At 36.1% G+C, this 27,614-nt stretch overlaps 1 protein-coding gene across 1 annotated transcript in view; it reads left to right on the top strand.

The window, feature by feature from the left end:
* The first annotated feature begins 311 nt into the window (after window positions 1-311).
* The window catches only part of lab (labial), a 101,425-nt gene continuing 74,122 nt past the window's right edge, over window positions 312-27,614 (top strand). The window contains exon 1 of the mRNA XM_083110403.1: window positions 312-1,459. Within this exon, the coding sequence (XP_082966529.1) occupies window positions 733-1,459 (727 nt within the window). The 5' untranslated portion in view covers window positions 312-732. The remainder of the gene's footprint in view (window positions 1,460-27,614) is intronic.

The following is a 27,614-nucleotide window of genomic DNA, read 5'->3' on the forward strand; positions in this document are numbered from 1 at the left end:
GTTCTGTGGGCATGCCCGGGCGGTGGTTCGAACTCGGAACCCCTGGACTCGTGGCGTGCTGTGCTAACCACTCGGCCACGTAGGTCGGCATTAATGTTGTTCTGCCCCGTCAGTGTAAGTGCACTAATTGTCCTATCAGCAACGATCATACATGAGCACCTTTGATTCGTTTCTTTTTTTCTTTCTGTTGACCAGCGGGCGGGCGGTCACCATGGAAACGACGTTCGCAGGTAACAAAGTGCGGTAAGGTGTTCCGTGCGTGCAGTCGCTCGTTCACCGCGGTCTTGCACGGTCGTGGATGAGTCCCCCTCCCTACGCGTACAAAGTGCGTACCATCCGTGAAGTCCTTTTACATGTGTGACCCGCCAAGAATCCAATGCTGTCGTCTCCCTGTGCGATCCGGCCGCAGGTCGCTTCCGATTGGCCATAGAGAGGAGATCACGTGATCGCACTCTCCTCCTTCCCGTCCCGGACCGCCCGTTCTCACCCCCCCCCCCCCTCCCTGGAGCGGGGACCCTGTGCATCGTTGTCAACGGAGCGAGGTCTGGACGTAGAGACTGGTTCATTATCTACAACGGGTCACGTGCGATAAAAGGTGGCCCCTTATAGTGTTATCACGGTAGGGGAGAGTCTGTAACGTTCTGCCGCACGGGTGTGACGCGTCAGTGAGTGCTCCGTGATTCTTTTGTTCTTGAGAATGAGCTGAAGACGCTTCTTAGATGTGGACGAACGATGAATGTTGCTATGTACGGCATGTGCAACGGAGATACCTCAGGTTACAACCAGGCCCCTCAGGGGTACAGCGCGACGGACCTCAACGCGAGCGAGCATGTGTACTATCCGGGTAGCGGTGCGTCAAACATTGTCGACACGTACAACCCTGACGTGGGTGCACCGCAGTACTACAACACCCACCACGACTCGCAGAACATCATCATCTCCGACAATGGACACAGTTACACCAACCTGGACGCCGGGTACAGCAACGGCAGCCCTTTCCACGACGCCGCCGGGGGGCTGCTGCCCCAATCCGTGTCGGCGGCCACCCCCCACCCGCCCCAGGTGACCGGCGCCCATCCCGGGTACCACTCGAACTACGCCCAGGAGGTACCCCACGTTACCCACCACCAGGACGTTGGCAATGGACTCATTCAGGGTACACCCGGGTACACGTTCATAGACACCGGCTCGCAGTACCCGCATCGAACCCAGCTTCCGTCACCCACGAGCGGGAACGGACTCTCGTATGGACTGGATCATCTTCGGGAATCGTGCCAATCGAACGGGATCATCGGGAATAACCCTTTCCATCATCATCATCAGCAACATCATCATCACCACCACCACCCCGCAGTGCATCTCTTGCAGCAACCCCAGATCGCATCACAGGCCGCTGTACCGACTTACAAGTGGATGCAGGTGAAAAGAAACGTACCAAAACCAGGTACGCATCTATCAGGTAAATACACTCTTCAACCTTTGTATATATCTTCTATGTTTCAAAGCTTGCAGATCATATAATACTGTTGTGCAATCACCTAATCATTTGGTAAAAATGTAACACATCAATACCCGTTAAAAATATGAATCATATCCTATGAAATCTCACCTTCATTATGAGCGCTATAGAGTACCCACATTGTTTACAAAATATAAATTATAACTCTAGTACCCCCTGTTACTCCAACGCACCTCCTCCATAACTTTCAAGCAACACTAATTCACAAAGCTTGTATCATTTAAATATGTATATAATATGATTATAATGATCATAATCTCTCGAGTATTTCTTCCTGAATGAAAATTGTTACAATATTTCTTGTCGCATAAATAATAATCTCCGTTGTTGTTGTCAAACGGAAGACGACTTCACATGTATACAAGTAAAACTCAAAGTTTCTAATACATAAAGGTTGTTTCAATATTTGCATTTACTCATTTGTCTAATGCATAATATAGTCTTACTTGTTAATACTCCTATATACAAGTATAAATTATAATCGCCTTTTTGTATGTATCCTGAAGAACCGTGTTTATATCAGTTCACTAATATTAAAAACAGTTTATATAATTTACTCTACAAGTTTCAATCAAAATTTTACAATTTATATTCACTTGTAAAAATTGAAGTCAAAATTATCTAAGGCAGGAGAAATGTTTCAATAGTGATATTCAGTTTATAGGTTGCAATCAAAATTGCAGACAGAAATATTATATTATTATTCCAATTTACTTCCATAAGTTGCAATCAAACTTCTTTTAGTATTCTTATTTACTTGTATAGGTTGCAATCTAAATTAAATAAGACAAAAATATTATTTTAGTATTCTTATTTACTTAAGCACAAGTTGGAATAAAAATATATGAAGCAGAAAAATTTGTTTAAAGTTCAAATTAATCTTAAATGTTCCGATCAAAATCATCTAAGGCAGAAACAATTGTTTAACATTTCCATTTGCTCAGTGGAATGGAAAATATAATCGAACAACGCAGTGAAATTATTTTAATATTCTTATTTACTTGCATATGTTGCCACCAAAATTGTTCATATATTTTACTATTTCTTCTATTAAAATAATATTGGGTATTGTCTCAAACAACAACAAATAAGATTATTCTTTAAAATTTCAATTTATTCATAAGCAAGACGATTATTTCAAATTAACTTAAAGCTTTGCGTTAAAATACATTAACATTTCTATGCACCTGTTATAAACGTTGTGCAATTAAGTATTAACTTCCACCGAATTTTAGGAAAATAACTTTTCATCCGAGGAAAGACAAAAACGTTTGTTGACGCATAGTTTCGAGAAGAGATGAATGTTGTTGTGTATACGAAATGACTTAACCATTTATACCCTTCCATTGAATAAAACTATGCTTGAAATTTGGCAAGGGAAAAGCAAAATAATGTGTGCACTTAGATAAATATAGTGCTAATTGTTATTTACCATTGCAAAAGGCGATCATAAAATCACAAGTACGTATTTCCGTATTCGTACGCTTTAATAAGAACCACTGTTTGGTGAAGAAACTAAGAAAACCAGTTTGCTTTTTAAAAATATTTTTATCACGTGTCCGAAAGAACTGAGAATAATGAAATATTTACCATAAAAAATAATGGCAAATTAAACAATTCCCAATGTTATAAATTCCAAAGAAATAAATTATGAATCAAAATAGGTAAAGATAAGTAACTTCACTGCGAAATTGAAACACTGACGGAAGCAATCTACTTTCTGAAAGATTTCATTGACAATAACGTACAGTATTTTAAACTTACGACGTATATATTTTTTAGGAGAGGAAACTTAATATATCTAAATATAATATACGGTACTTTGATACATAGGCTACATATAAAATTTCAAAATACATACTATGCAGATCTATCCATCAAAGAACAATGTTCCACAATATCAAATAAAGTCCAGTGAAAAGCTTGCTAAAGTTTCTTAACAAGATGTACTCGAGACTGCAAACAATACTTGCGAAAGTTAAGTAAAAAAAACATGAAAACAAGAGATGTCTCTATCGAGAAGAAAGCGAAATACTGAATCGTATTAAAAGTAAAAAAAACTTGAAATGTATTCTCTTAGCTAAAAAATTACCGGTATGTCTTGACAATTATTTAGCTACCCCTTCAATTTTGGTTTTCGTTCATAACCACCTGAAATATTTGCAAGTTGTATATTTAATAATATTTTGAGTTGAGGATTATTCCATATAACCAACCAAGGTTGGTATTGTTGCACCTGCTTATATCGTTTACATTGTTATCACAGTCATCAAATGAACTGATAGGATGGGAAACGTATTATTTCTTTCAATTCAACGTATAATATAGGCTATAGAATATATATTAACTGTAGCCCCATAGAAAAATCAAAACAATATAAATTATTTTATTACTATGATATTTTGTGTGGTACAAATTCTCTATTAATCAAAATTGCATTGGTTCAGAATTCCTAACAAACCTAATGCACGATATTAACATCTAACAAATGAAACTCCATAAAGATAAAACTATACTGATACGATAAGAAATCGAATTAAAGGTTCCTCGGTTCAATATTCGGTGGAGACACATTCGACAATGGTTCTGATCCTACTCCACATAAACCTTGTGTCTAGTCCCGATTGTAGCTTTTCTGAGCATAAAACAGACCTTAAACAAACTCTGGCACACACAATAAAGCAATCCAATCCAAGATTGGTTTTGTAAACATTTTGCCTTAATTTTACAATACAATAATCAAGAACACGAAACTGGAAAAGCAGAAACGGTACTCAAAATGCATTAAACCAAGGTTGATGAACTTTTGGTGCATCAATCGACAGGGTTAAATGTGTAATTTTGGTTTCTTTGAAACGGTCTTGTCCAATGATGCACTTTTATTGTGTTACACAGAACAGCAGCTGAAGAAGGAACCCTTTGACGCATTTCTCTGTGTATCACTAGCAGTTTATACACCTTTTTTTTTACTGAAGTCAATATATTTGTGTCAGTTGACACATTTTAGACTTTACGTGCACTCAAATGTTCAAGAGAGGCCTGAATATTTCATGTATGGTTTAAAAGATGCAAAGATATAAACGGCGGACATAATTTATTCTAATTATAGTTATTAAATAATTACTTTGATACGTAATTAACATTTGCACGCCATGAAATCAAAATATTTTTGAGAAAATATATGCTTTCTTCATTATTTAGTTGTGGAATATTCTTCACAATATCTTACAACTCCCAAATTAACGTTCAATAAATAAATATTAAATGTAGAAAGAAAATTGATATCGATAGTCTATTATAACTATTATGCATTAAAATTTATTATTTAGATTCGCTGTGAATAAGAATTAGAGTTAACTCTAACCTCGATAACAGCAGACAACAACAACAGTTATTAAATTTTTAGTACCTTTCGACGACTGAATCTGTCCCATTCGCTATGTGGCCATGCAGTCAAGTATTCGTAAAGCTGACATCGTTGTGAAAATGTAAGAGTAGACGAAACGTCTGCAATCACGTTAGTTATCGAATAAACGTGACCAAATATACAATTAAGCACATTAGGCACACTTTCGTATAAGGTACACATACGTATACCTACTTCAATTCTGTCTAATATCGGAAGACAAAGTTTTCGTAATATAGGGTAACTCCTTAGATGCAAAAGCTATTTATGTCAATTTATTAAGCCAGATATTAAAAATATCACGAACAAACGCCGCTATTAAACCTAACGTTTTCGCTAATCAGAATTTTTTGATCCGATTCCTTCATTCGGTAATGTGCATTGTGCAGTTATAATATGAAACATGATCCTAGACCTATAGTATTATGAATAGTATTTCCATGCGAAATTCTAGCTTTCGCTCGACACCGCACATCGCGCTTCGTCCTTGAGATATTTAGAGTTCATAGTTTCATCCGCTATACAACGCCATGCGCTTTGTTTTGATTAGTTGAAAACAAGCACTATTTTATATAAATATTACATACATTTCAACAATGTAATAAATCATTAAGGTGTCACTTTTTATGTTATTTACATTGATTTGCTACAGTACAGTCTTTGCATTTATAGTATTCAAATCGAACAATTGAAATGAAGTTATATAAAACCGGACATCACCAACAATAGAATTTCATGGTGCCAAGTAATGCAATATTAACAGTGAAAATGGTACTTACGTAATTGCATCTTTGCAAGATACTCCAACCTGCAAAATAGACAAAGAAAAGAGCATTTCAAAAAGGATTCAGAATCGTTGTTCAAACTATCTCTAGCTATTTTCTTGAACTAAATGGGTGTCGTAAACACTTCCAAAGATTACCTTGAAGTAGGAGTGAAATATACCTAGTGTGTTTCGAAATGGTTCTGGTGTTTCTTATGTACAAGCACAACATTGCCAAATTCAATGTAGAGACAATAAAGCAAAGCTCTTATTTTTGGATAGTTCATAACAAAAATAAAGTTCGGTGAATTAACATTACTATATAATAACTCAAATGAATTAGCTATATTATACCACTTAATGCAAGGCATTCTGTAAATGTAAAAGGGAATCTTGAGTTATCGAAATTAAAAAAAAAAACGTAATTTTTGTGAGAGGATCCACAAAGTAAACTTTCCTCACTAACTTCCAAACGTTTTTATTAAACAAAGTGTGTGCACAATTAATAACAAAATACAATATTAAATACGTAACTATGTATTTTGAGATTAGGAAATGTAAAAATGGTTTAAAAAAATCCCTTGTGAGGATTTCATCCATCTGAATTGTCCAGTAGAAAACTTACCAACAATAATATAAATTGGCAATGAAAATACATTTTATTATTATTAGTGTTAATTCAATTGTTCAATTTTATGAAATCGTCTACAAAAAATATAGTGACGGCCGTGCGCGCGAGCGCACACACACATACACAAGGCCGTAAGAATTTTGTCTTAAAATATAATTAAAGTTTAAACTCTAATCTATGATAAATCCACGAAAATTATGAAATACATTCTGAACTTACAGCTCATCAATTGATAAAAAATCATTTTCTTAGTTTACTTTGGCGTGTGATAACTAAATTGTGCAATATTGTGTGTACCCTGAGAGATAAAAATACAATGTGAAAACGATTTCGTGAAAACGTAATACAAATTAATTAGATTGGTTTCTACTAAATCGAACACTTGAAGTGGCAAGAATTTAATCACTAAAATCTCTTACAAGCACTGCCTGTTAACACTACCACTGCATTGACACATTTAGCTGCGTCAATTGATGCATTGAAAGTGAAATTTTGTTATCTTAGACATGAACTTGTTTGATCATCCAAACTGATGCATTACAAGGAAAATCGGATGATAAAAATACCCTTTTATACATTACTATGTGTATTCTGACACACTAAACGGTGCATCATTTGCAGCTTGTGCACGTTAATGTGTTTTTGGAGTCAAAATATATGTGTCAATTGACGCGTTTTGGGTTCCTTTCTGTGTGTATTATAGTTTCTTTATTCCACATTATCTGTAACACGAATAACATGTTTCATGCATTCAGATCTCGACATGCATGAAATCAAGGTTCATCTACTTTTAGTAACTTTGTTCACAATTAAACGTGTAATTTTGGTTTCTTCGAAATGATCGGACCTGATCTTATCAATTGATGCATTTGTAGTGCATCATGAAACAGAAGGTGTTTAAAGTACACTTTGATGCATTTCTCTGTATATTTTGATGCAGCAAAAATGCGTCGTTAGAAGTCCAGAAAAATTAGGCATATTTGAAGAAATTGACACAATTTGTGTTCTATGTGCTCATGACTGCAATTCAGCTGTTTTTCTTTACTGATAACAATCTAAAATAAGCTTCAATTTTCATTAATCTTTATTAAAAAAAACTCCATTTGTTTAAATGTGAAATTTGAAAAGTAAAAACCTTATAATTGAAAAATACGACACAAAGCATTTACTCGTAACAAAGGTGTATATATCAAGATTAAAATTTTAGTTTTAGTTTTTTATAATTTAGTTCATTCCTGTTGAGACTTGCAAGATGAAAGTAACTGTTACTTTCTTTACTTGAAAAAGTAAGTTTCAGAAATAGTATTATTAGTAAAAACTAATTCTGAAATTATACAGACACAAACCAAGTAAATTTCTGATATTTGTAAGAGTTTATGATGCAGGACACTTGTTATGCGAAGTTACAATGTTTTGTTACTTGTGTGTCTTACTTACATTCATATTATAGACCTAGATAATTTATCTGATATCTGTAACTCTGACTACATTATTAATTCTTACACGTTTCAATTTACTTCTACAAATTTCATTACTCTTGACTTTGCCCGTCTTGTTGGTTGGTTGAGTTGATGCTTTAAGTCCACTTTATGCACAGAAGGCTAATTGGGACTGGACCTATAGTTTAAAGTGGGATCCGAACCACTATGTACCTCCACCGGGTATCGAACCCGGGACCTCTTCGTTACAAGGCGACGAAGGCGCTATCGGGTAGGCGAATTTCCCTGTCTGTCTGTCAAGGAATAATGATTATATACACAAGACATAGAATGTGTCGATTGACACAAGTAGCCTATGCTATTATCTTACACAAGTAGCACTTTAAAGTTATGCACAATTACTGCATCAAATTACACAGAGAAATGCATCGAATTATTGTACTTTTTTTTAGCTGATACTCCATGTGCTGTACTCAAAATGAACAACTCTCTCCCCTATGTTTTTGAACAATATTTCGACACTTTTGCTAGAAAAACCGGTCGCTTCTTAGGCGAAATTACTTTGAACCATGTTTTGCAGCTTGTCGTCAGGTTAGGCAATTATGTTCAATGCCTGTGTAAAATATTCCCCAAGTAAATTCTTCGTGAGTAGATTAAGCGGAGTCCTTCCCAAAAACATATCTATGTTTTTATTTAGATTCAAGATGATTGTCAGTACGATGAAGTAACATGTGATGAAATGACGCGAAAATTACCACAAAAATCTAATTGTACATTCCAATTTTGCGACAAACGTTCTGTTTCGGAATATTTTAACATCGGTAACTTCGTTTTCTCGCGCTCCAAGAACTTCGGATATTTTAAAAACAGTTAATCTTTATGTGAAGGAATTCCGGAAATTAGAGGGGGGGGCACGTATACCGGACCCTGTAGCTTTTCTTAAAATACTCCTCCGAGACCATTTTGGGCATACAACAATTCAAGTCTCAGCACAATTTCAACAATAAGTGACAATATAATGTCCACTTCTATACGCGTCATTACCATGAATTATTATAAGATGGAAATGGTTTATAACTCACCAATATCAAGTCATCCTCCATATCTCGTATTTATAAAATATGTGTTATCATTCATGTTTATCCCATTTCCGACATCTTTGCTACTAGAGCATATTTATCCACATTTTGTCATATTTCATACGCTCAACAATTCCGTAACAGTCGTGTCTATTGTTTGTTCAGAATATGCTCAAAGACTAAATTTAAAATTGTTTCTATTTTTATTATTCTATTGCATTTCTTGTATTATTAAATTGATATGAACAGAACGTAGTAATTTATAGATTTAACAGCTGTAATATAGGTGGCAGCACAGTGCATAAATATATCTAATAATAACAAATAATGAACTGTTTCTATATTAATCTATATAAACCACAAAATAATCTCGTAAATTAAAACGAAAGAGCAGAATAAAACAATTAATTTATCAGAATATCTAGTTTAGGCAGTGCAGTTATTATTGTATGGCACATCCCAAGTGTTTATGTAATAATTTCTAATATATATGGGTGCTATTTAGCAATTTAGGTGTTATTTCTCAATAGAAGATGAATTTGTAAGGTACACACTTAAAGAATTGTAGCAACAACATATGAAGTATGTTTAGCTGTCGACTTGGAAACTTCTTGAAAAATATATATGTCGAATCAAATGAATCATCGATATATCGAATTCTCGACATATGCACGGACGAAACGCGTTTCTGTATTATCGGGAGGGGAAGCATCCGACGCTAGTGAGTGCATGGTGAGGGTTGTTAAGATACGTAGCAAGGCAGTGGGGAAAAGAAAGAAGAAAGGCATATGAAACGAGAAAAAATAGGAATACTCGGATAGGAAAAAAAGAATAATAGGTCCGCAAATGTAGAAATCCAGTAACTGAGGAAATCCAAAAGTAGGTATAGTGTATTTGTGATTGGATAATGGTAATAAATAATGCTTTAATAATGAATATGATGTGAATATCATATTCATTTGATATTCACATCATAAATATGTTATGAATAATAATAAATTATTATTATTCATAACTAGGGAAAGGATTTTAAGGTGCAAAATTATGGTCGAGAAAGGGGGAAAGGTTCTGACAATGTTTTCAAAAAGGTGCAAAAGAAAAGTGCTGATAAAGTGCCTTTATTCAATGCTCTCTTTTTCTGCGCCTTCTGTATATAATGCGCGCGGACCGCGTAGAGAACTGTGGTTATATAATGCGCGCGGACCGCAGAGAGAACAGTCTTTCTGCCGAATAAGTTTTGTTGAAGTTTGTATTTTCTCTCGCGGGTTTTGCTACATTATCTTTGGAACAATTGGGGCTGCAATGATTATATTACACCATTTTATAGCTCTCGTTCTGGTCTACAAAATGAGACTATAGGATCTCATGTAGCTGCTCAAGAAGAGTGAAAATCATTTATTTTTATATCCAATTTTTTAACACATCATGAAATTAATGGAAGGGAAAATATCTAGAAGCATCAAATAGGGGATAAATGGGCTAATCTCACGAAAAGGTGCAACATGTCCTAAAATACATATCTCAAACGATCTGCTGCACCTTAAAATCCATCCCCTATTCATAACATTTAAATTGATATTATGAACATTTTATTTATAGTTCTCCCAAGATATTGACATTTAGTTAAAACTATCCAATAAAAATACCTACTTTGGCCCACTATATCAAGAAATAATTTAGCTACAAAACAAATCTCAGTTGAAGTTTGAGCACTTAATACACAGATATACACAGAAAACTAAATGCATCATATCCATTGATACACCAGAATGCATCGATTGATACACTTAAGTGTGTTCTATGGCTTCTTCAAAGAATCAGATTCACATTTGATGCATTTGTGTGCATTTTTGTATGTCGTGAAAGAAACACCAAAGTGCATCATTTGATTCAAGTGAGGATTTATTTCAGTCGAGATGCTCTTCAATGCATCAGTTGATGCGTTTTGATGCAGCTTGATGCACCTTGATGTATTTTGTTGCACCAGAATGCATCATCCAAAAAGTGCAAAATGGTGCACTTTGGTGTTTCTTTCACGACATACAAAACTGCACTCAAATGCATCAAATGTGAATCTGATTCTTTAAAGAAGCCATAGAACACACTTTAGTGCATCAATCGATATGATGCATTTAGTTCTCTGAGTGTAGGCTAATCGAGACCGGGCTTACAGTTCGAAGTAGGATCTGAACTAATATGTATCTCCACTGGAGTATGGAAACCGGGACCCCTTGATTACAAGGCCGAGACGTTGCATCGGGGAGGCCCTCACAAATAAAATTGTTGGGATTTGGGAAACGGGGAGTGAGGGCAAGTATAAAACCAAGATCTCTGCAAAGGAAATGACGACGAAGCAAAGGTAAAGACGGGCAGGAGGAGAACAGTAGTTGACACAAGACGTTAACTCGGAGGTTGGTCAAATATGACCTTTACCGCTTGTCACAAGCCTTGTAAGGGCGGGGGGGGGTTGAGAGGGGGGAGGAGTAAGCAGAAGAATGGCTCGTTGAAATCTAAACGCAAACCGACCTCGGTTAAGCAAAAGCGGCGTCCTTTCTTATTTTCCGAAAAAAAAGGGCAAATATTTGCCTTCGAATCGCTTACAACAAAGGTCATTTACCCACCGAGATTTGAATTGCAACACAAATACATGCGGGAATGCAAGGGGGAGGTCATCGGTAGAGAACGTGACTGTCTGCACTCGATGCTCGGATTGTGTGCCGAAAGGATCGTCCCACATGTCCAGTGAGACCACGAGATCTCTGTAGCGACTCCTTCCGCCATGTAAACTTCTGTACTCGATATTTCAGTGCCATTTTAAGAGACATTTAGCAACTAATGCGTAAAATTTATTCCCACATTCATAATTTCTTATTAAGCAAATGAGTTAGATTAGTGAAATGGGCGGGGGTGAAATTCTAGAGGTTTATTATTTACGATGTGACGAGACTTGATGTCTCGTACTCGTCTTCAATTAACAGATAAAGTAAAGTGCTCTCCTGTGCTTTGCACCACGCCATGAAGGCGTATAGGGGGAGTGGAGTTATTGTCCCACACTTTCTTGATCACACCCCTGGGCGCCTTTAAACCCCAGAGTTTCCTAAAGGTACCCACTTTACACGACGCTGGGTGGGCGCCAGAGCCGATTGAATACGTGGAAAAAAAAATCCATTTCTTCCCGCCGGGGATCAAATCCGGGTCTCTCGCCCTAACGACTGAGATACCGTGGCTACCTTCAAATAACAGATAAAAATATATTTTTAAAAGGAGCGTTTTAAAACAAACGACATTCATTTTTGCACATTAAGCAATTGAAATACTCCTAACCAATGTAAAGAGACAGCCACTGTCTCTCTCTCTCTCTCTCTCTCTCTCTCTCTCACACACACACTCATTCCCCGAGTTCGATACTCGGTGGAGGCACATAGTGGTTCGGATCCCACTTTGAAACTGTAGGTCCAGTCCTGATTAGCCTAGGTAGAGGCTACTCTGCCCATTTCAAATTTAAGGCATTATAAAAGAAATAAAACAATGAGATATTGTAAAGATGAAAGAGCTAAACACACCTTATTATTCCCTTCAAGCATACAAATACTAATTTTTAAAATATCTTACAAACTACGGCTTTGTTTAAACAAAACATAAAGTGATGCAAAAATTGAAAATCGCATAATGAGCGGGGCTATTTCGCTCAAAATGTTTCATGATTTGTATTACAAACATTTGCCACAAATGAAGTTGTTCCTGCCAACAGCACCAACACACACCTCGTGAAACCATGTTCCACATTTTTCACACTTTATCCAGTCACCCTTTGATGTTGATTTCGTACATCACTCCACAGAATCCGCATGGTGCATCTTCCTCGTCAACATCTTCGAGTTGGATTGGCGGTACCTCGTCACTTGACTCACTATTCCCCCGACGCTGTTTAGTAGGCCTAATAGGCTGTGTTTTTCCCTTGTTTTCTTTCTCCATCTTCAATTTTCGTTTCGCCCGGGGGTCTTCAAAGTTGGGGTCCATCGCATTTTTATTCATTCCCTCGGCTCTTGCTTTAGAGAGACCCTCAGGTTTTCTGAGCGAGATGTCACTATTTCTCTTCATAAAACCTGTAAACCAATCCTTGCCAGCAGATTTTGATTCACTACTCCAAGGATGGTTTATATTCTTCATAGTGGCATATACATATGCTGCCCTGGTCCGGTGTACACCATGCAAAACCTCTTGGAGCCAACTTCTTTAACCTGGAAACAAAATCCTTCTCTTCCTCCAAACTTAAAACTGTGGGGTGGCCAACTGATGTAGACACTACTTTATCTCCTAATGCTTCCTGACGTTTATGTAAAGGAACACGATCCTTCAGTGTTGAATAAGGTGCTCTGAGAAGACCTGCTGCTCCTCTCATACTTATATGACCATTTAGTACACTGGAAATGGGTCGATTCATATCTTCCTCCGTCCATTTTTTGCCCGGACCTTTATGTTTGTACGTTCGTACCATCTGAAATGCAAGAACGAAACACTATGTTTAGTAATATGAAGTAATAAAATTATTAATATCAAAAAACTTTGACTTTGCATATGGGCGGAAATAGTCCCTCTTTTCGCGGGCGGAATAGCCCCAAATACAGAAATTTGTAATGGCGCGCCGTGTCAGGACTGTGGATAAAGAAACGCGCCATCTCTTGTGCATGGATATACACTAACGTACATTTTACCAAGAGAATGATTTTCAGGGGAATATATCAATATTTGCAGATGCTAGCTTCTAAGTTATAAGCAGCATGTTTTTATGAAGGGTAGCAACACAATAAACATCATGTACCTCACCAAAATATTCTCCTGGTTTTCTTGAAACAGGAATCGGACAACAATCCATGTTGTCGCACATACACCAAGCTTCCGACTGAAAGCGGGGCGAGGTCTCCGCTGCGCATAGCGTTTGCGCAGTAACACAGTCCTCTTATTTCTTATGCGTAAAAGCCCTGTGGGGCCCTACCCTATACAGGGGCGCCGACTTGTAAAAATTATTGGGGGGGGCCTCTGATCACTGAAATAAATTAATGAATAACTCACTCTCTCCCTTTAAGTTTTGGCCTCAGTGTTCGGAATGTCATAAAAGCTAGGGGTGTGCGGGATCCCGAAAAGTCGGGACCTTGATGGGGAAAATGAATTCCCGACTTTTCGGGATCCCGAACAGTCGGGAAATACCGAATGCTTATTTTAAAATGTTGTTATTTCTAGACGTTTTCTGCATTGCAAATTTCTGGAACTTATCGTAAATTGTTAGTTTTTAATCCAGAAATCACTTAAAGTGAAAATGACGTGCATAATTCGAGATTTTCAGAGCTTCGGGAAATTTCGAACATTTCCCGTCCCGAAAATTTCCCGACTTATTCGGAAAATTGATAATTTTTCCCGTCCCTACCAAGAAAATTCTTTCCCGCACATCCCTAATAAAAGCCCATGCATTCCTCAAAAATATCAATTTTCTTTATTCACAGTTTGAATGCAGGTATGTATATGTCACAAGTTTCGTCAACCATAATAGCAAAATATTCCCGACTTTTAATATCTGCTACCACGGAGCGCAAAACAGATCTCCCTGATATATCAACATACTTAGTATATATTAATAAGTCATGTGTTTTGCTGTCTCTGGTCATAGCCCCCCCCCCCCCCCAAAGTTGATGGTTTAGCGGTCTCAGCCCCCCAAAGTTGATGGTCTAGAAAATTTCAAATGTGTATTTAAAGTTAAGTTCATGTGGCACAATTCAGAGTAAACTTTACAAGAGAAGCAAAATAATACATTAGATCCTCTTAAGCAAAATTATTTGGGGGGCTCTGCCCCCACATCGTTAACATTGGGGGGGTGGGCTCGAGCCCCCTAAGCCCCATGGAGTCGGCGCCTATGAACCTATCTCTCTCTCTCTCTCTCTCTCTCTCTGTCCTCTTGATTTTGAAACGGTGATCTCCTTAACATAACCTTGATTTTATATTTGGTACATTTTAAGGATGAAAAACCTTCAATTTTAACTTCGATTAAATCCTAGAGGTAAATAATATAAAATAGGTACAGATATTTTGTTATAGTCATACGAGATACACGGTAAAAAGTTGATTTGAGATACTCAGTCCAAGACAAGTTAATTTCCGCTACCATCCAACTACCGTAAAAAAATACCATGCCGTTTTTTAAAGTATTAACGGTCAAGCTGACCTAATCAATGTAATTTTAAAATATATTTATTGTACACCGCATGATAAAATATTCAAATTTATATTTAAAGAAACGGTTGTGTCTAGTTTCTCTTTTAAAAATCAACGAACAGACTTAAAATTAACGGCAATTTCCAACGGTACAATGAAGGAAAGAAAAGACTCATGCTACACATACAGATTTACAAATCAATATCTCATATCATAAGGAAAATATCATCAACCTATATTACATTTTAACAACGTTTCTGTCATTATTCTATACGTCTTGAGTGTCACAAAATTCTACCGTTAATTTTAACCTTGTTCTATTTCTGGTTTAAACTAACCTGCTTTAGACATACTGCTGCATATCTTACATCAAAAGTGTGTACTTAATCTTATTGTGCTGCAAGTGAGCCCTCTACAATTAGACAATGGAAACTTGACACGAATTAAGCAGTAGGAACGTGTCACGATAGAACTGAATCACGTTCCTTCTGTTTACATTCCTCCTCTGAAATTAATTACTCCCCGTTTTCTATCAAACGCCTTTCGGCCTAGAAGTCATTAATTATGGCTGACTGGACTTTTACAATGTGGCTTCGAGGTGTTGAATCTGAAGCCAAGTCCGCTTGGATACCCCTTATGCGTGCAGTCAACGCACGTGTGTGTAACACGTAAACACGAGTTAGGTTCGTTAAGATCACGCGAGAGGGCAGGCGTGTCAAAACTTACACAACAGTAAAGCCAGTGTTTCAACTGAACAGGTGAACAGAATGGCCTAATTACACGAAAGGACGAAAAAATATTTCATTCTGCACGAAATAATTATTTATTCTTAGTAAATAAATTCCTTCTCTTTTATTACTAATAAAGCACAAACTGGTGTAGTATGTATTTTTTTAAATTAGTATAAATAAGAGTATTTGAAACTCCAAACTCGCAGTTTGGAATTGAGAGAATTTAACGTGATCAAAATTAGCACAAAATAATCCTAAAAAATATCATAACACTAATAATGCAATGAACATATCGTTATAGTAAAATTAAACCTCCTGCAATCGAACTGTGTTTATGTATATTCGCATTATACTGACTTTCTACTTGCAATATTCTTTTAGATTATCCTTTTCTATTTTACAATAGCTATCAAATATTTAATAGACTTATTCTAGTAACATTCGAAATACTGTATGTTAGCAAATCCTATGTTCTGTTTCCTAGTTAGCATTTAATTCTATGTGGATGTAAAGTCAGAAATGATACACAAATCACATGTTGTCACAAATTTTAAAAGTATATTCTTGTCAAGCATGTATTTCAGTTTTCAATAAGTATAACACAAATATTGTGCTTTCAATGATTCTTGGCAAAATTTGATAAACTTATAAAAGTCCTAAGGAAAACTATCGCTATGTATATTCCTATAGGTGGAATTTTGGGATAGGAAAACATAAAATTATTTAAAAAATAAAATAAATAAAGATATATATATATTTGTAGAAGATTGCAGTTCATAATTAACAGGGTCTAGTACTTAAAAAATTATAAGTATGTACCGGTAACTAAGATAAAACACCTATTCTTTTTGTTTTGTTTTGGTCAATAAAGGTGTTGCTGTCAATGGGTGGTGTTTAAGTGTAGCATTTACCTAATTTCATTATAAGCGCTATTTACACGACATTTGCAATTTTCTAAACACCTTAAATACCATGACCGTTCTAAATTTGTTTGAAACTTTGATTGAGCATATTTCCACCCATTTCTTGCGTATCTCAAGGTTTGATTTGGTTTATTTTACATCGCTTTTCTTTCACTTTTGGCTAATTGCGAAGATGAGGATAACATTGATGAAGGAACACTCACAAAGAACACCCACGCCCAGGGCGGTATTCGAACCCGGGACCCCTGGCGTCGTACCCAAACTACCACACGGAGGTTGGCATGTATTTCAAAGTGTACAAAGTTGCTGATGCCTATGGGTTTTATTGAATTTCAACAACAATATTGTACATAGTTAATTCAGGTAATGATTGCTGCATTTCTATTCATAAAGTTTTCTCTATCAAAGAATCTACAGTGTTCTTTATATTTTAAACTGGCTTCTCAAATAAAATCACACGTAGGGGAGAGGAACGAGAAGTTCGGAGGATTCTTGATGGAGAGTTAGCACGGCCAAGACAAAGATGGAAGGATAATATTGTGAAACGTACCGTGAGGGGGGTCAAGATTGAATTGATGGATAGATAGCAGCACTATCTTAGTTTGACAAAATATCTTCTGGTTTAAAAACCAGAGATATGAGAGTATTTCTTTTGTAGCTTTCAAGGCTATTTTAAACAGAAGAGGCTTAAAAAAGATATGTACCTCTGTACTTGCAAACTTTTAAATATTTTGAACTCTGTAGTCCTTTTCTTTCAGGGATATTTGAAATATTTTGCATTAAAATATGCATTAAACTAAGGGTAAATTTCTCGTATCGGACAAACGGCTGAAATTTGCTAGTTCATTTAATTTGAATATTCGTACTTACGTATTCTGCATTGAAAAACATTGCTGAAGGTGGCATTTCGCTTATTTCACGGAAATAAGCTCTATTTGCGACATATCGAGTAAGTTTTCTTCGTTTCTTTTTGCCTTCGGTAACATGCAAAATGGCGGTCACAGTTTCACTACCGTACTCGGCATGCAGTGTTTCCACCCCACTGCACCCAAAAATACCTACGTAGCCCCACAAACCATTCACGCATAGCCCCACGAACAATTCATACATAGCCCCACGAACCATTTCCAGTAAGGTTAGGTTAGGTAGGGTCACTATAGGTTACAATAGTTAAAAATTGGTTTCGAAAAAAAATATGCGTATCCCCACACACCATTCTCGCGTAGCCCTACGAACTATTGACGCATAGCCCCACGAACCATTGACACATAGCCCCATGAACCATTGACACATAGCCCCACAAACCAATTGCGGAAACGTACCTTCTTCAGTTACAAAAACACGTGTTTGGAAACACTGACCGGGATTACGTCATCACACACAGGCTACATCCACCTGGAAGTAAATGGATGCAAGAGCTTTCGTGCATCGGTCACACATTTATATCGAAAAATAGATGATTTACTGGCAAAATTCAATGAACGATGCGAGAAAACACTTCCCCGAACTTCCACAAGTCAAAAGAAAGTGTATTCGGTAAGTAATTTCTCCTGTAAATTTGAAGAAATCCGTTTGTCCGATACGAGAAATTTACCAAACTAAGAAAGTTGTGATCAATCACTTACTAAATTATCGTTTAAAACAAAAACTATCTTTTCTACAACCTCCGAAAGAAAACTGCGGTTAAACCAGTGATTGGTAACCATAAAAACAACATATTCCCCAGCTTTGTTCGATTTTAAAGATGAGACATTCCTGCAAAGCAGTTTTCGCCCAAGAGAAAAAAACAACTCAAGTAAGACTTGGGAGTCATGCCTCTTCCTTCCTCTGCGTAGAAGACAATGCTACTGTGGACAGAAACAGGCAACGAACGAATAAGAATGTGTACGCGGGAAACAAAAAAGCGTACAGAGGAGGAAAGGATACGCCTCTTTTAACTTGCACATTAGATTTGAGCAAACACAAGCCGCTCGGGTGAGCAGCCTATTTGCTTTCACTTCTGAACTCGGTGAGGACCACATGCTATTTGCGTTTCGTGATAGTCCGTTGCTAAAAGCAAGCGAGCCCATGTGGCTGGGTGGAGATGTGCGGGTTGGACGGAAGATACAGTCTTATTATCAGAGAACGGATTTATCTATGAATAGATATCTTCATACGCTAAAAATCAATACTATTTTGTATTGTGTTTGCGAATTGTGCTTGGGCGTTGCCAGAAATTTTTATAGGGGGAATAAGGCCATTGAGAAAACTTGAATGGTAGAATTGAATTTGTTGTTATGAGTTCAGTTTATGCACAGAAAGGCTAATCGGGACAGGACCACAGCTTAAAGTGGGATCTGAACCACTGTGCCATGTTCCTCCACATGGCATCGAACCCCTAACACCTTTGTACAAGCCGGCCTCCGTGGCGGAATGGTTAGCACATCGTGCTACGACGCCAGGGGTCCTGGGTTCGAATCCCGGCCTGGGCATGAATCATCCTCGCAAATTTGCCAAAACTGGCACAAGAAGCGAAGTAAAATAAAGCAAATCAATCAACCTTCAGTACAAGGCGACGACGTTACCACTACGCCATCAGGGAGGCCCTTGAATAGTAGAAACAATAATAATAATTATTATTATATACTGAAAATAAACAAATTTTATTTCGATTTTTTGTTTTTGTTGTTGATGTTATTATTATTATTATATTTTTGGGAGTCTTCCGCACACAGAACCCAAAACGTGTCAATTAACACATAGGCTATGTTGACTCCAGTAACACATTAATGTGCATAAGCTGCAAATAATGCACTTTTTGGTTTGTTAAAATACACACAGAAATGCATAAACGGGCACTTTTATCAGCTGGTGTTCCGTGTGATGCACTAAAAATGCATCAATTGAGAAGATCAGACAAAATACTTTCAAAGATAACAACATTTCACTTTCAATGCATCCATTGACACAGCCAAATGTGTAATTTTGTTATCTTTGAAAGTATATTTTCTGATCTTCTCAATTGATGCATTTTTAGTGCATCACATGGAAGAGGCAGCTGATGAAAGTACCCTTTATGCATTTGCATTTGTATTTAGACGCACTAGAATGCATTTATGCCCTTTAATGTGTCACTGGAGTCAACACATTTGTATCAATTGACGCGGTCAGTGTGTAAGCATGCAAAATTCCATTTTTCATTTTCCATATTTTTACATATAATAACACATATTTTAGTTCCCTTCTTGTGTTAAATACCAAAGGTTTTCCCATTTATTTGTATTCTGTTCGTTTTGTATACTTCCTATTTGAAATCCTGACAAGTGGATATGTTATTCTAACATTCTTCTCAACAATAGAGAATGCAAGCTCAATCTTTCACCGTGAAATCCACTCACTGCTTATTTAAAATATAATTCCATTGCGTCATGACCACAGTTTCAGTCAATGTAATCTGTCTACAACAGGAAGCACGATTCAGCACTAAAAAGAAAGTTTAGAAATCCACTGATAACCAAAAATAAAGCACATTTTGTATTTGAATTTTGCATTACCATTAATGCAATGTAAGCGTAATGCATTCTAGTTAGCAAGATGAGCTTCTTGCTTGCTTCTTGCCATATTTAAGTCCATATTTTTGTTAAAATAACTAAATATATATTTACATATCTAACATTTTTTGCACATATAAATCCACGCCCTGTTTATTATTATTAGTCTTATATAGCAGACTCAGTACTTTACATGCAACTGTTTTAACCAATCACTATGATCCATTCCTATACCATTCGTATAAGATCAAAGACGCTAAGGTGATTGGAAGACCAACTAAATGTCAGAATTCATATCAGCTTTCTTGGAAATGATTGTATTAAAGTTATATCGTTCAATATACCCCATTTCGTATGATTTCATAATATTACAAGTTTTTTCACTCAAAAAGTTTTATAAAGAAAGTGCTATTGTTATTGAAAGTGGCAGTATTCAAGTTTTCTGTTCAAGGATTATTATTCAAGCATTTATATTCCGTACATGGGCGTATTCAAGGTTTCTGTTCAAGAATTGTTATTGCTTGATTGATTGTATTGAATTTAAGTCGCTTTTCTGCCACTTTTCACTAATCGCGACCATGTGGATGAATGGTGGTAAGATAAAATAGATGAAAGAGCACACAACACAAATACATATGGATACATAGCACAAAGTCCCGCAGAGGATTATAGTGACTGTAGGTTCATTCGCCAGAACCTCGTTTGTCTGCAACATTGAAGCTACTACGTGGAAGTGAGGTTTAGTTGTGGGTGGCTTCTCAAAAGATCACCACTTCTACCTCGAATTTTTATTGAGGAATTGATGTTGATCGTGATTTAACTGTATTCAAGGTTTCTGTTCAAGTCTTATTGAATAACATATATTGCTCTTGAAAGTAATGGTATTTGTGGTTCTCGTTCAGTGATTCAGCTCAGTAGACGATTTTTCTTCCATCAACGCTGCAAACATCTCATTGTGAATAATATCAACATAAAACATTATTGGTTGTTTAAAAAAAAAAAAAAAGGTAAAGTGTTCCCCTGTGCATAGCACCACGCCATGAAGGCGTATAGGGGGTGTGGGGGTAACGCCCACCACTTTCTTGATCCGGTCGTGAGTGGGGGTGATGTGATCAGCATCACGCCCCTGACCGCCTTTACCCCCCAGGGTTTCCCCCAGGTACCCATGTTATTCGACGCTGGGTAGGCGCCGGGGCCGCTTCCACCGTTAGAAAAGTTCCCGGATTTGAACCGGCCGGGGATCGAACCCGGGACCTTGAGCATGGTAGTCAGACGCGTTACCGACTGAGCCACCAATGTTTAGTAAAATTTGCAACTGTATATCACATTGAATATAACTTACGTTGCAGGAAATAAAAGAGCACAATTTAACTTCTTAAGGCCGTACTAAAGGCAATTTTGTGGTAATTTTTCGATAACAGATGGCAGCACAGTTTGCCATGGCAACCGATGGCCATGTTGCCATATCTCCGCGTAATCAAGGTAGATACATACAGGTTGGTCGATTAGCGTACTCCTTGATGGGATATGACGTCACGTTGGTTAGCAGATTTCATTGAAAAATCTAAGTAGATGTGGAGCAACGTAATTGTTTATCATGAGATTTTAGTTGTATGTTCTTATTGAAAAAAAATATACAACAATTTATCAGCAATGTAAGATAGTAATATTCGTAATAGTAATATAAAATTCCTTGTATTGTATTATGAATTTCTTTTAATATTTCGAAAGCAGAAGAGAACATACGAAGATAGCTGTAGTTAATTCAAACACGAAATGCATAAAGTAAGAAGAGTAATTGAAATAATTTAAAACATTTTGCAATTACGTTTGAAGCGAATGCTGCATTGACTGTAGAATTCACTTTATATGACAGTACTTGAACATATTTATATCTTTTATCGGTGACGTTAGCAGATTTTCTTCATAAATTTGCAGAATTTCAGTGAACATCTTGTAAATATTTATAAATATTAGGGTTCTCTAACGATCCTCTATCTTTTATCCTTCAAGTGAATAAACATGTAATTCTGCACCCTTATTTTTACTGAGTTTTAATATCGCGATTTTGAAAGAAAAATGTCAGAAGAATCCTGGATACACAATAGAAGACATATTTGTTATTTTTATAATAGTACAATATTAAATACAGTTTTGTAGCGCATCTAATTTATTTGCATGTCATGTCACCACACAATGTCCTGTTTCATAGTTCTTTACGGATTTGGTTCAGTTCTGCAGCTGATGTAGAATCTTTGGAAATATCAGTAACATTTTCAAGTAACAGTAACTGTAAACTATTTACGTTATGAAATTAGTAATTGTAAGTCAGTTATTTTTCCACCTAACTAGTAAGTTGTACAATTACTTTACTGCATGGAAAGAAATATTAAATTGAACCAAATGTTCTCCTCAAAGAATGGGTAAATTGACGATTAAAAGCCGGCAACCGTGGCGGAGTGGTTAGCACATCGCGCTACGACGCCAGGGGTCCCGGGTTCGAATCCTAGCCTGGGCATGGATGTTCGTGAGTGTCCATTCATCAATTTCATCATATCCACTCATCTCTATCATCGTAAACTAGCCAAAAGTGACACAAAAAGCGAAGTAAAATAAAGCAAATCAATCAATCAATCAATTGATGATTATTAAAATCTCGAGACCATGAGGACAATTTTGTATTTTTTTCGTCAAGAGCCAGGATGTATCCCAAGTTTATTATTATTATTAGAACACTTACCTTATAAGACTACATACATAATCTCCAACAATCCTCATGGACAGTAATTTTATAGTTCAACAAAAATTCTAAATAATATTTCGTTTGCTCAACAAAATGAAATGAAATGTTAATCGTCATTGCTTTGTAACAGAAGTTTACTGTGAATTTTATTGCCTCAATGTTTGTACATGAAATGTAAGAAATAAGTTATAATTTCATGAAACTTAATGCTTAGCATTTAGTTGTCATCGGTGGTGAAAAGGACATCGCGCTTGCGATTATGATCCGAACAACGTCTTACGAGATGAAACAAATTTAGAGTAAAGTAACTGTAATAATAACTATGTCAAGTACTTTCTAAATAACAGTAATTATATGCGAATTACGTTCTCAAGTGATTAACTCGGAGTTACTTTTAAAGAGTAACTATTCAAACACTGCTGATATATCATCGAGTTCAGCAATATATTAGTATGAATTGCGAGGGAAGTTGAGCCTCCCCCTTGGCAAAGTGGTAACGTAATCGCCTTGTAATACAGGAGTCCCAGGTTCGATAGACGGTGAGTGTACAGTGATCGTCAAATAAAAATGGGACAACTAGATGCTGAAAGTCTCCCTTCTCTGCAATGCGTCTTGTGTGTTGTCTAAATCTACGGCGATTAGTGATGTAATGCCAAGTTCTGTCACTGCCGTTGAGTTAGGCAACACACATAACGCATTGCAGGGATGCAGGTATTTCAGAATATAGGTGTCCCATTTTTATTGCCAGTGACTGTATATAGTGGTTTGGATCCCACTTTAAACTGTAGGTCCAGTCCCAATTAGCCTTTCTGTGTATAAAGAAGATTTAAAAAACGTATTTCGAGGCAAGATACAATACAGTAATAAATACCATTAGAATAGAATTTCAATACCTTACAAAATAATTGTTTGCAGGGACTACAAAAACTAGATTTTTGGCATATATAAAATCATATTTACGTTGTTGTTTCAATGCATATTTATTATTTTTCTTTATCGTACCCTGCAAAACATTATTGCGTTCTCTGAGAGCAGTGTTGTCGATTGGGTTCCAAAACTGGGAGAGGGCAGGGACACTTTAATTTCCATTGGTAGATGAGGTTTTGTATAGCATTGGGGTAAAAGTGGGGGCCATCTGCTCCTTCCCCTAATTGCCGCCACTGTCTGAGAGATATGCGTTTTGAAAATCATCATCGTATTCAGGAAGAAATTTATTTCCTTAGGATTTTTGAAAATACCTCTAAAAATTTAAACTTTGCAAGAATATCAATGAATGCGTACCAATGCTTGACAGACAAGACAAGTAAGTCACACCCCTGGTACTGTTTTTTTTCTCTTGTTTCCCCTAATATACAATTTACAATTGATGACCACTTGCTATCAGATATTATTAAGGCTTGAAACATAATTTCTTGAGCATATTTTGGACTCTTGATTTCTAGTAAATCATCACCATTCAATCAAGTGTCTACGCTAGCAAGCAAAAATGTATGTACTCTTCCATGTAATGTTCAAACATTCCACTTTGTTGATTTACAGTATATTCCGTAGAAGCTTATACACCAACTGCCATGGTACGCAACTGCCATTGTCGGTCAAACCTATTGTCCTTTTGTACAAATTTCAATAGTGCTCTTTACTATTGGTAGAAGACACTTCGATTAGTTTCTCAAATGCTCATCTGCAAAAGGAACAAATAAAAATAGTTTTAACATCGTATATGAGACTATGAACTTACAAAACATGTTTAAAAAATATTGATATTACATTGTTACAACCTTAGACAAGTTGAGTTAATAATGGAACTTACAGATGTTGAGTAAATGGATTTGAAAATAATGGATCCAATTGGCACTATAATGCTTAACGATATCGTCCTGTTATTAAAGAGCAGTATGGTTCACGATATGAGCTCACTTCAATGATCTAACTTTATAATGAATGTTAAATATGATGAGCCTAAAACAGAAATTGGCAAAATAATTGTTAGAAATATTTTCATAGTAGAGTGATGATTGTAACGCGATATGGAGTGAGGTTCCTCCAGGTTCGAATCATGGTTTCATGTATGTATTTAATCATTATCTTTGTTTCAATCATCCATTTTATCAAATCATTATTCATCATCATTGTTCCAAGGAGCAGAAGTTGGAGGTAAAATAACAGAAATACATTATAGTAGACCAGCCAAGAAGCAAAAAAGCTTAAAAAAACTTTTATCTGCATGGAATGTTAATAATAGGCATCCATGCAAAATCAATCAGTCATAGGTCTGAGAGAAAAACTGGTCAAGCTTCAAACTCACTGGTATTTGAAGTAAACTATTTAGTACAAACGGCTACTGAAATCCAATCTGATATTGAACCAAATGTACGTAGCATAATCAGGACAAATTATGATTTCTATGAAGCTCTGTGTCATCCACAATTAAATTATTGCCCTTGTACTTGCAAGTATGGGAACATTTATCTATACCGGTACTCATTTGGAAATTCTCAGTAAACATACAGACTTGTGTTCGATAGACGGTAAGATTTTAGTCTCATAACTGTTAGGGTGTACTTTTACACTTTAAATATATATAGCATCAAGTTATTGGACGAAATGCACTCTCATTATGAGATGTCCTAAATTATAAAAGGACAAGAAAACAGAAGAGCTTCATACAGTTTACAAAACCGGTTTTCTTATGTGTTTCTGTAAAGGAAGATAACAGAACTGTGTCCGAAACTTGCAAACATTCAGGGATCTCACATTACATCTATTCGAATCAAACCTAACTTAACCTACTTAATACATATGAATATTTGCGAGCTGCTTCAAAAATAAAAAAAGACAAACTCTTGTAAAAATAGGTCAGCAAGTACTCCTTTCAACTATGTATAAGGACAAAGTAAAAAACATTTAAACAAACTACTGATTTGTAATAAACATTCCGATGTTGTACATGTAAATAGCATGAGTTTCGTAGGTTTGGAAATTAACTTACAGGAATGAAAATACAGCATTTTATGCAATATTGATTTAATGATATCAGATATAATCCATATTAAGGTACGTACATTTTATGCTATAGTAATGATCTCAAAACGGTAGTTATTAGGATTATGCCTAACGTAAAATATAACATTCTATTCTGATTTTACATTTACAAAGAAGTAACGGGTCGGGTACCCGAGCCGATATTTCTTCAACATGTAAATAAATTATACATATTGCCTATATTTCAAACATTTTGCCTTTGATGGATAATATTAAGCAACAAGCAATTAAATATTAAGACTTACCTTCGAGCTTGTTCAGATTTTTAACATCCTCCGTGGAATATTTGTTCCCTTGTTCTCGTATCTGTACGGAATTCGATATCCTCAGGTAGCTTGGTTTGATTTTCACTCTTTCAAGAACTTGCATTGATCATATCGTTAGACAACACGGAATGAAATCTTGGCAACAGTGTATGCTAAATCTGCACCACGGAGTATATTGCGACGAAACGCCACTTCAAAAGTTTTAATGATAGGCACTACTCTCTGAAGGTACGAAATGTTTTCATTTTTTCACATAGTATTTAAGATGCTTGCGGGAAGAACATGTGATCTTTGTTTCACCACGAAATCTTCCATACTAGTCATAAAAGAAAGAAAATGCACAGGTCTTAACAAAACTACCACTTCAGCGCCATCTGTACGCAGCAGTTTGAACATGACGGAGACCTTATATTTTCTGTTATTTACTTAAATCCCTTTAATCGTAACAAAATTATAAGGTTCACATGTTCTAGTGAATAAAACAATCTTTTATATCGGAAAATTTCTTCCTTACCGAATCTATATTAGTTGTACGGTTACCCTTAGAAATTTGGGTCTATGCTTTAGCATGGCTTTAGAACCCCCTTAAGGTATTATTTCACGTTAAATAATCCGATACAAACTCATTTGCAACTTTTTAAACAAGTTCTTCTTCTTTTATATGACCCTATCAACAAAATCCTGTCGACTTTGGCCATCATTTCTGTTTGTATTTTTTTGTTTCAATACGTTTCTTCTGAAGTTGGTAGATAGTCACTCAAGTTCACCAGTATCACAAACATAAACGATTATATGAATAAATCACTTTTATCCTTTTGCTGTTATTTCATAAAAATCATTTTATATTTCGAGCCTATATATCCGAGCATATGCATACAGAAGCCATATTAGTGGAGGAGATAAATCTGTAAATCTGATAGAAGGGAAGAGAGTGATATGGGAAATTAAATTTTCAAACGTTGTAGCTATACTTTTATATAGTGTGATTTATTGATTTGAGAAAATTGGACATTCTATGAATAAATGTTGCGCATCAGGATTTTCATTACCACATTTGCAATTTTCTTGAGTTTTCATATGTATTTTTGCTAGATGTGCTGGTGACACGTGACACAAGACATTTCAAATCAATTTTCCTACATAACAAAAACGAATCGAAATCAACAACTTTAAAATTATTGACATTTATACACCGCCCTTAATCTCAATCGTTCCCTATTAATTTGCAAACATATGTCCAATAGAAAGAAATTGATTTTTAGTGTAGAGAATGAAGGACCTAGCTCAATTGTAGAATTCGTAGTGTCTTGAACGCTCTGCTTCAATATCTCTTGA

Source organism: Lepisma saccharinum, chromosome 24, assembly GCF_977018435.1.
Source record: "Lepisma saccharinum chromosome 24, izLepSacc3.1, whole genome shotgun sequence".
Lineage (NCBI taxonomy): Eukaryota > Metazoa > Arthropoda > Insecta > Zygentoma > Lepismatidae > Lepisma > Lepisma saccharinum.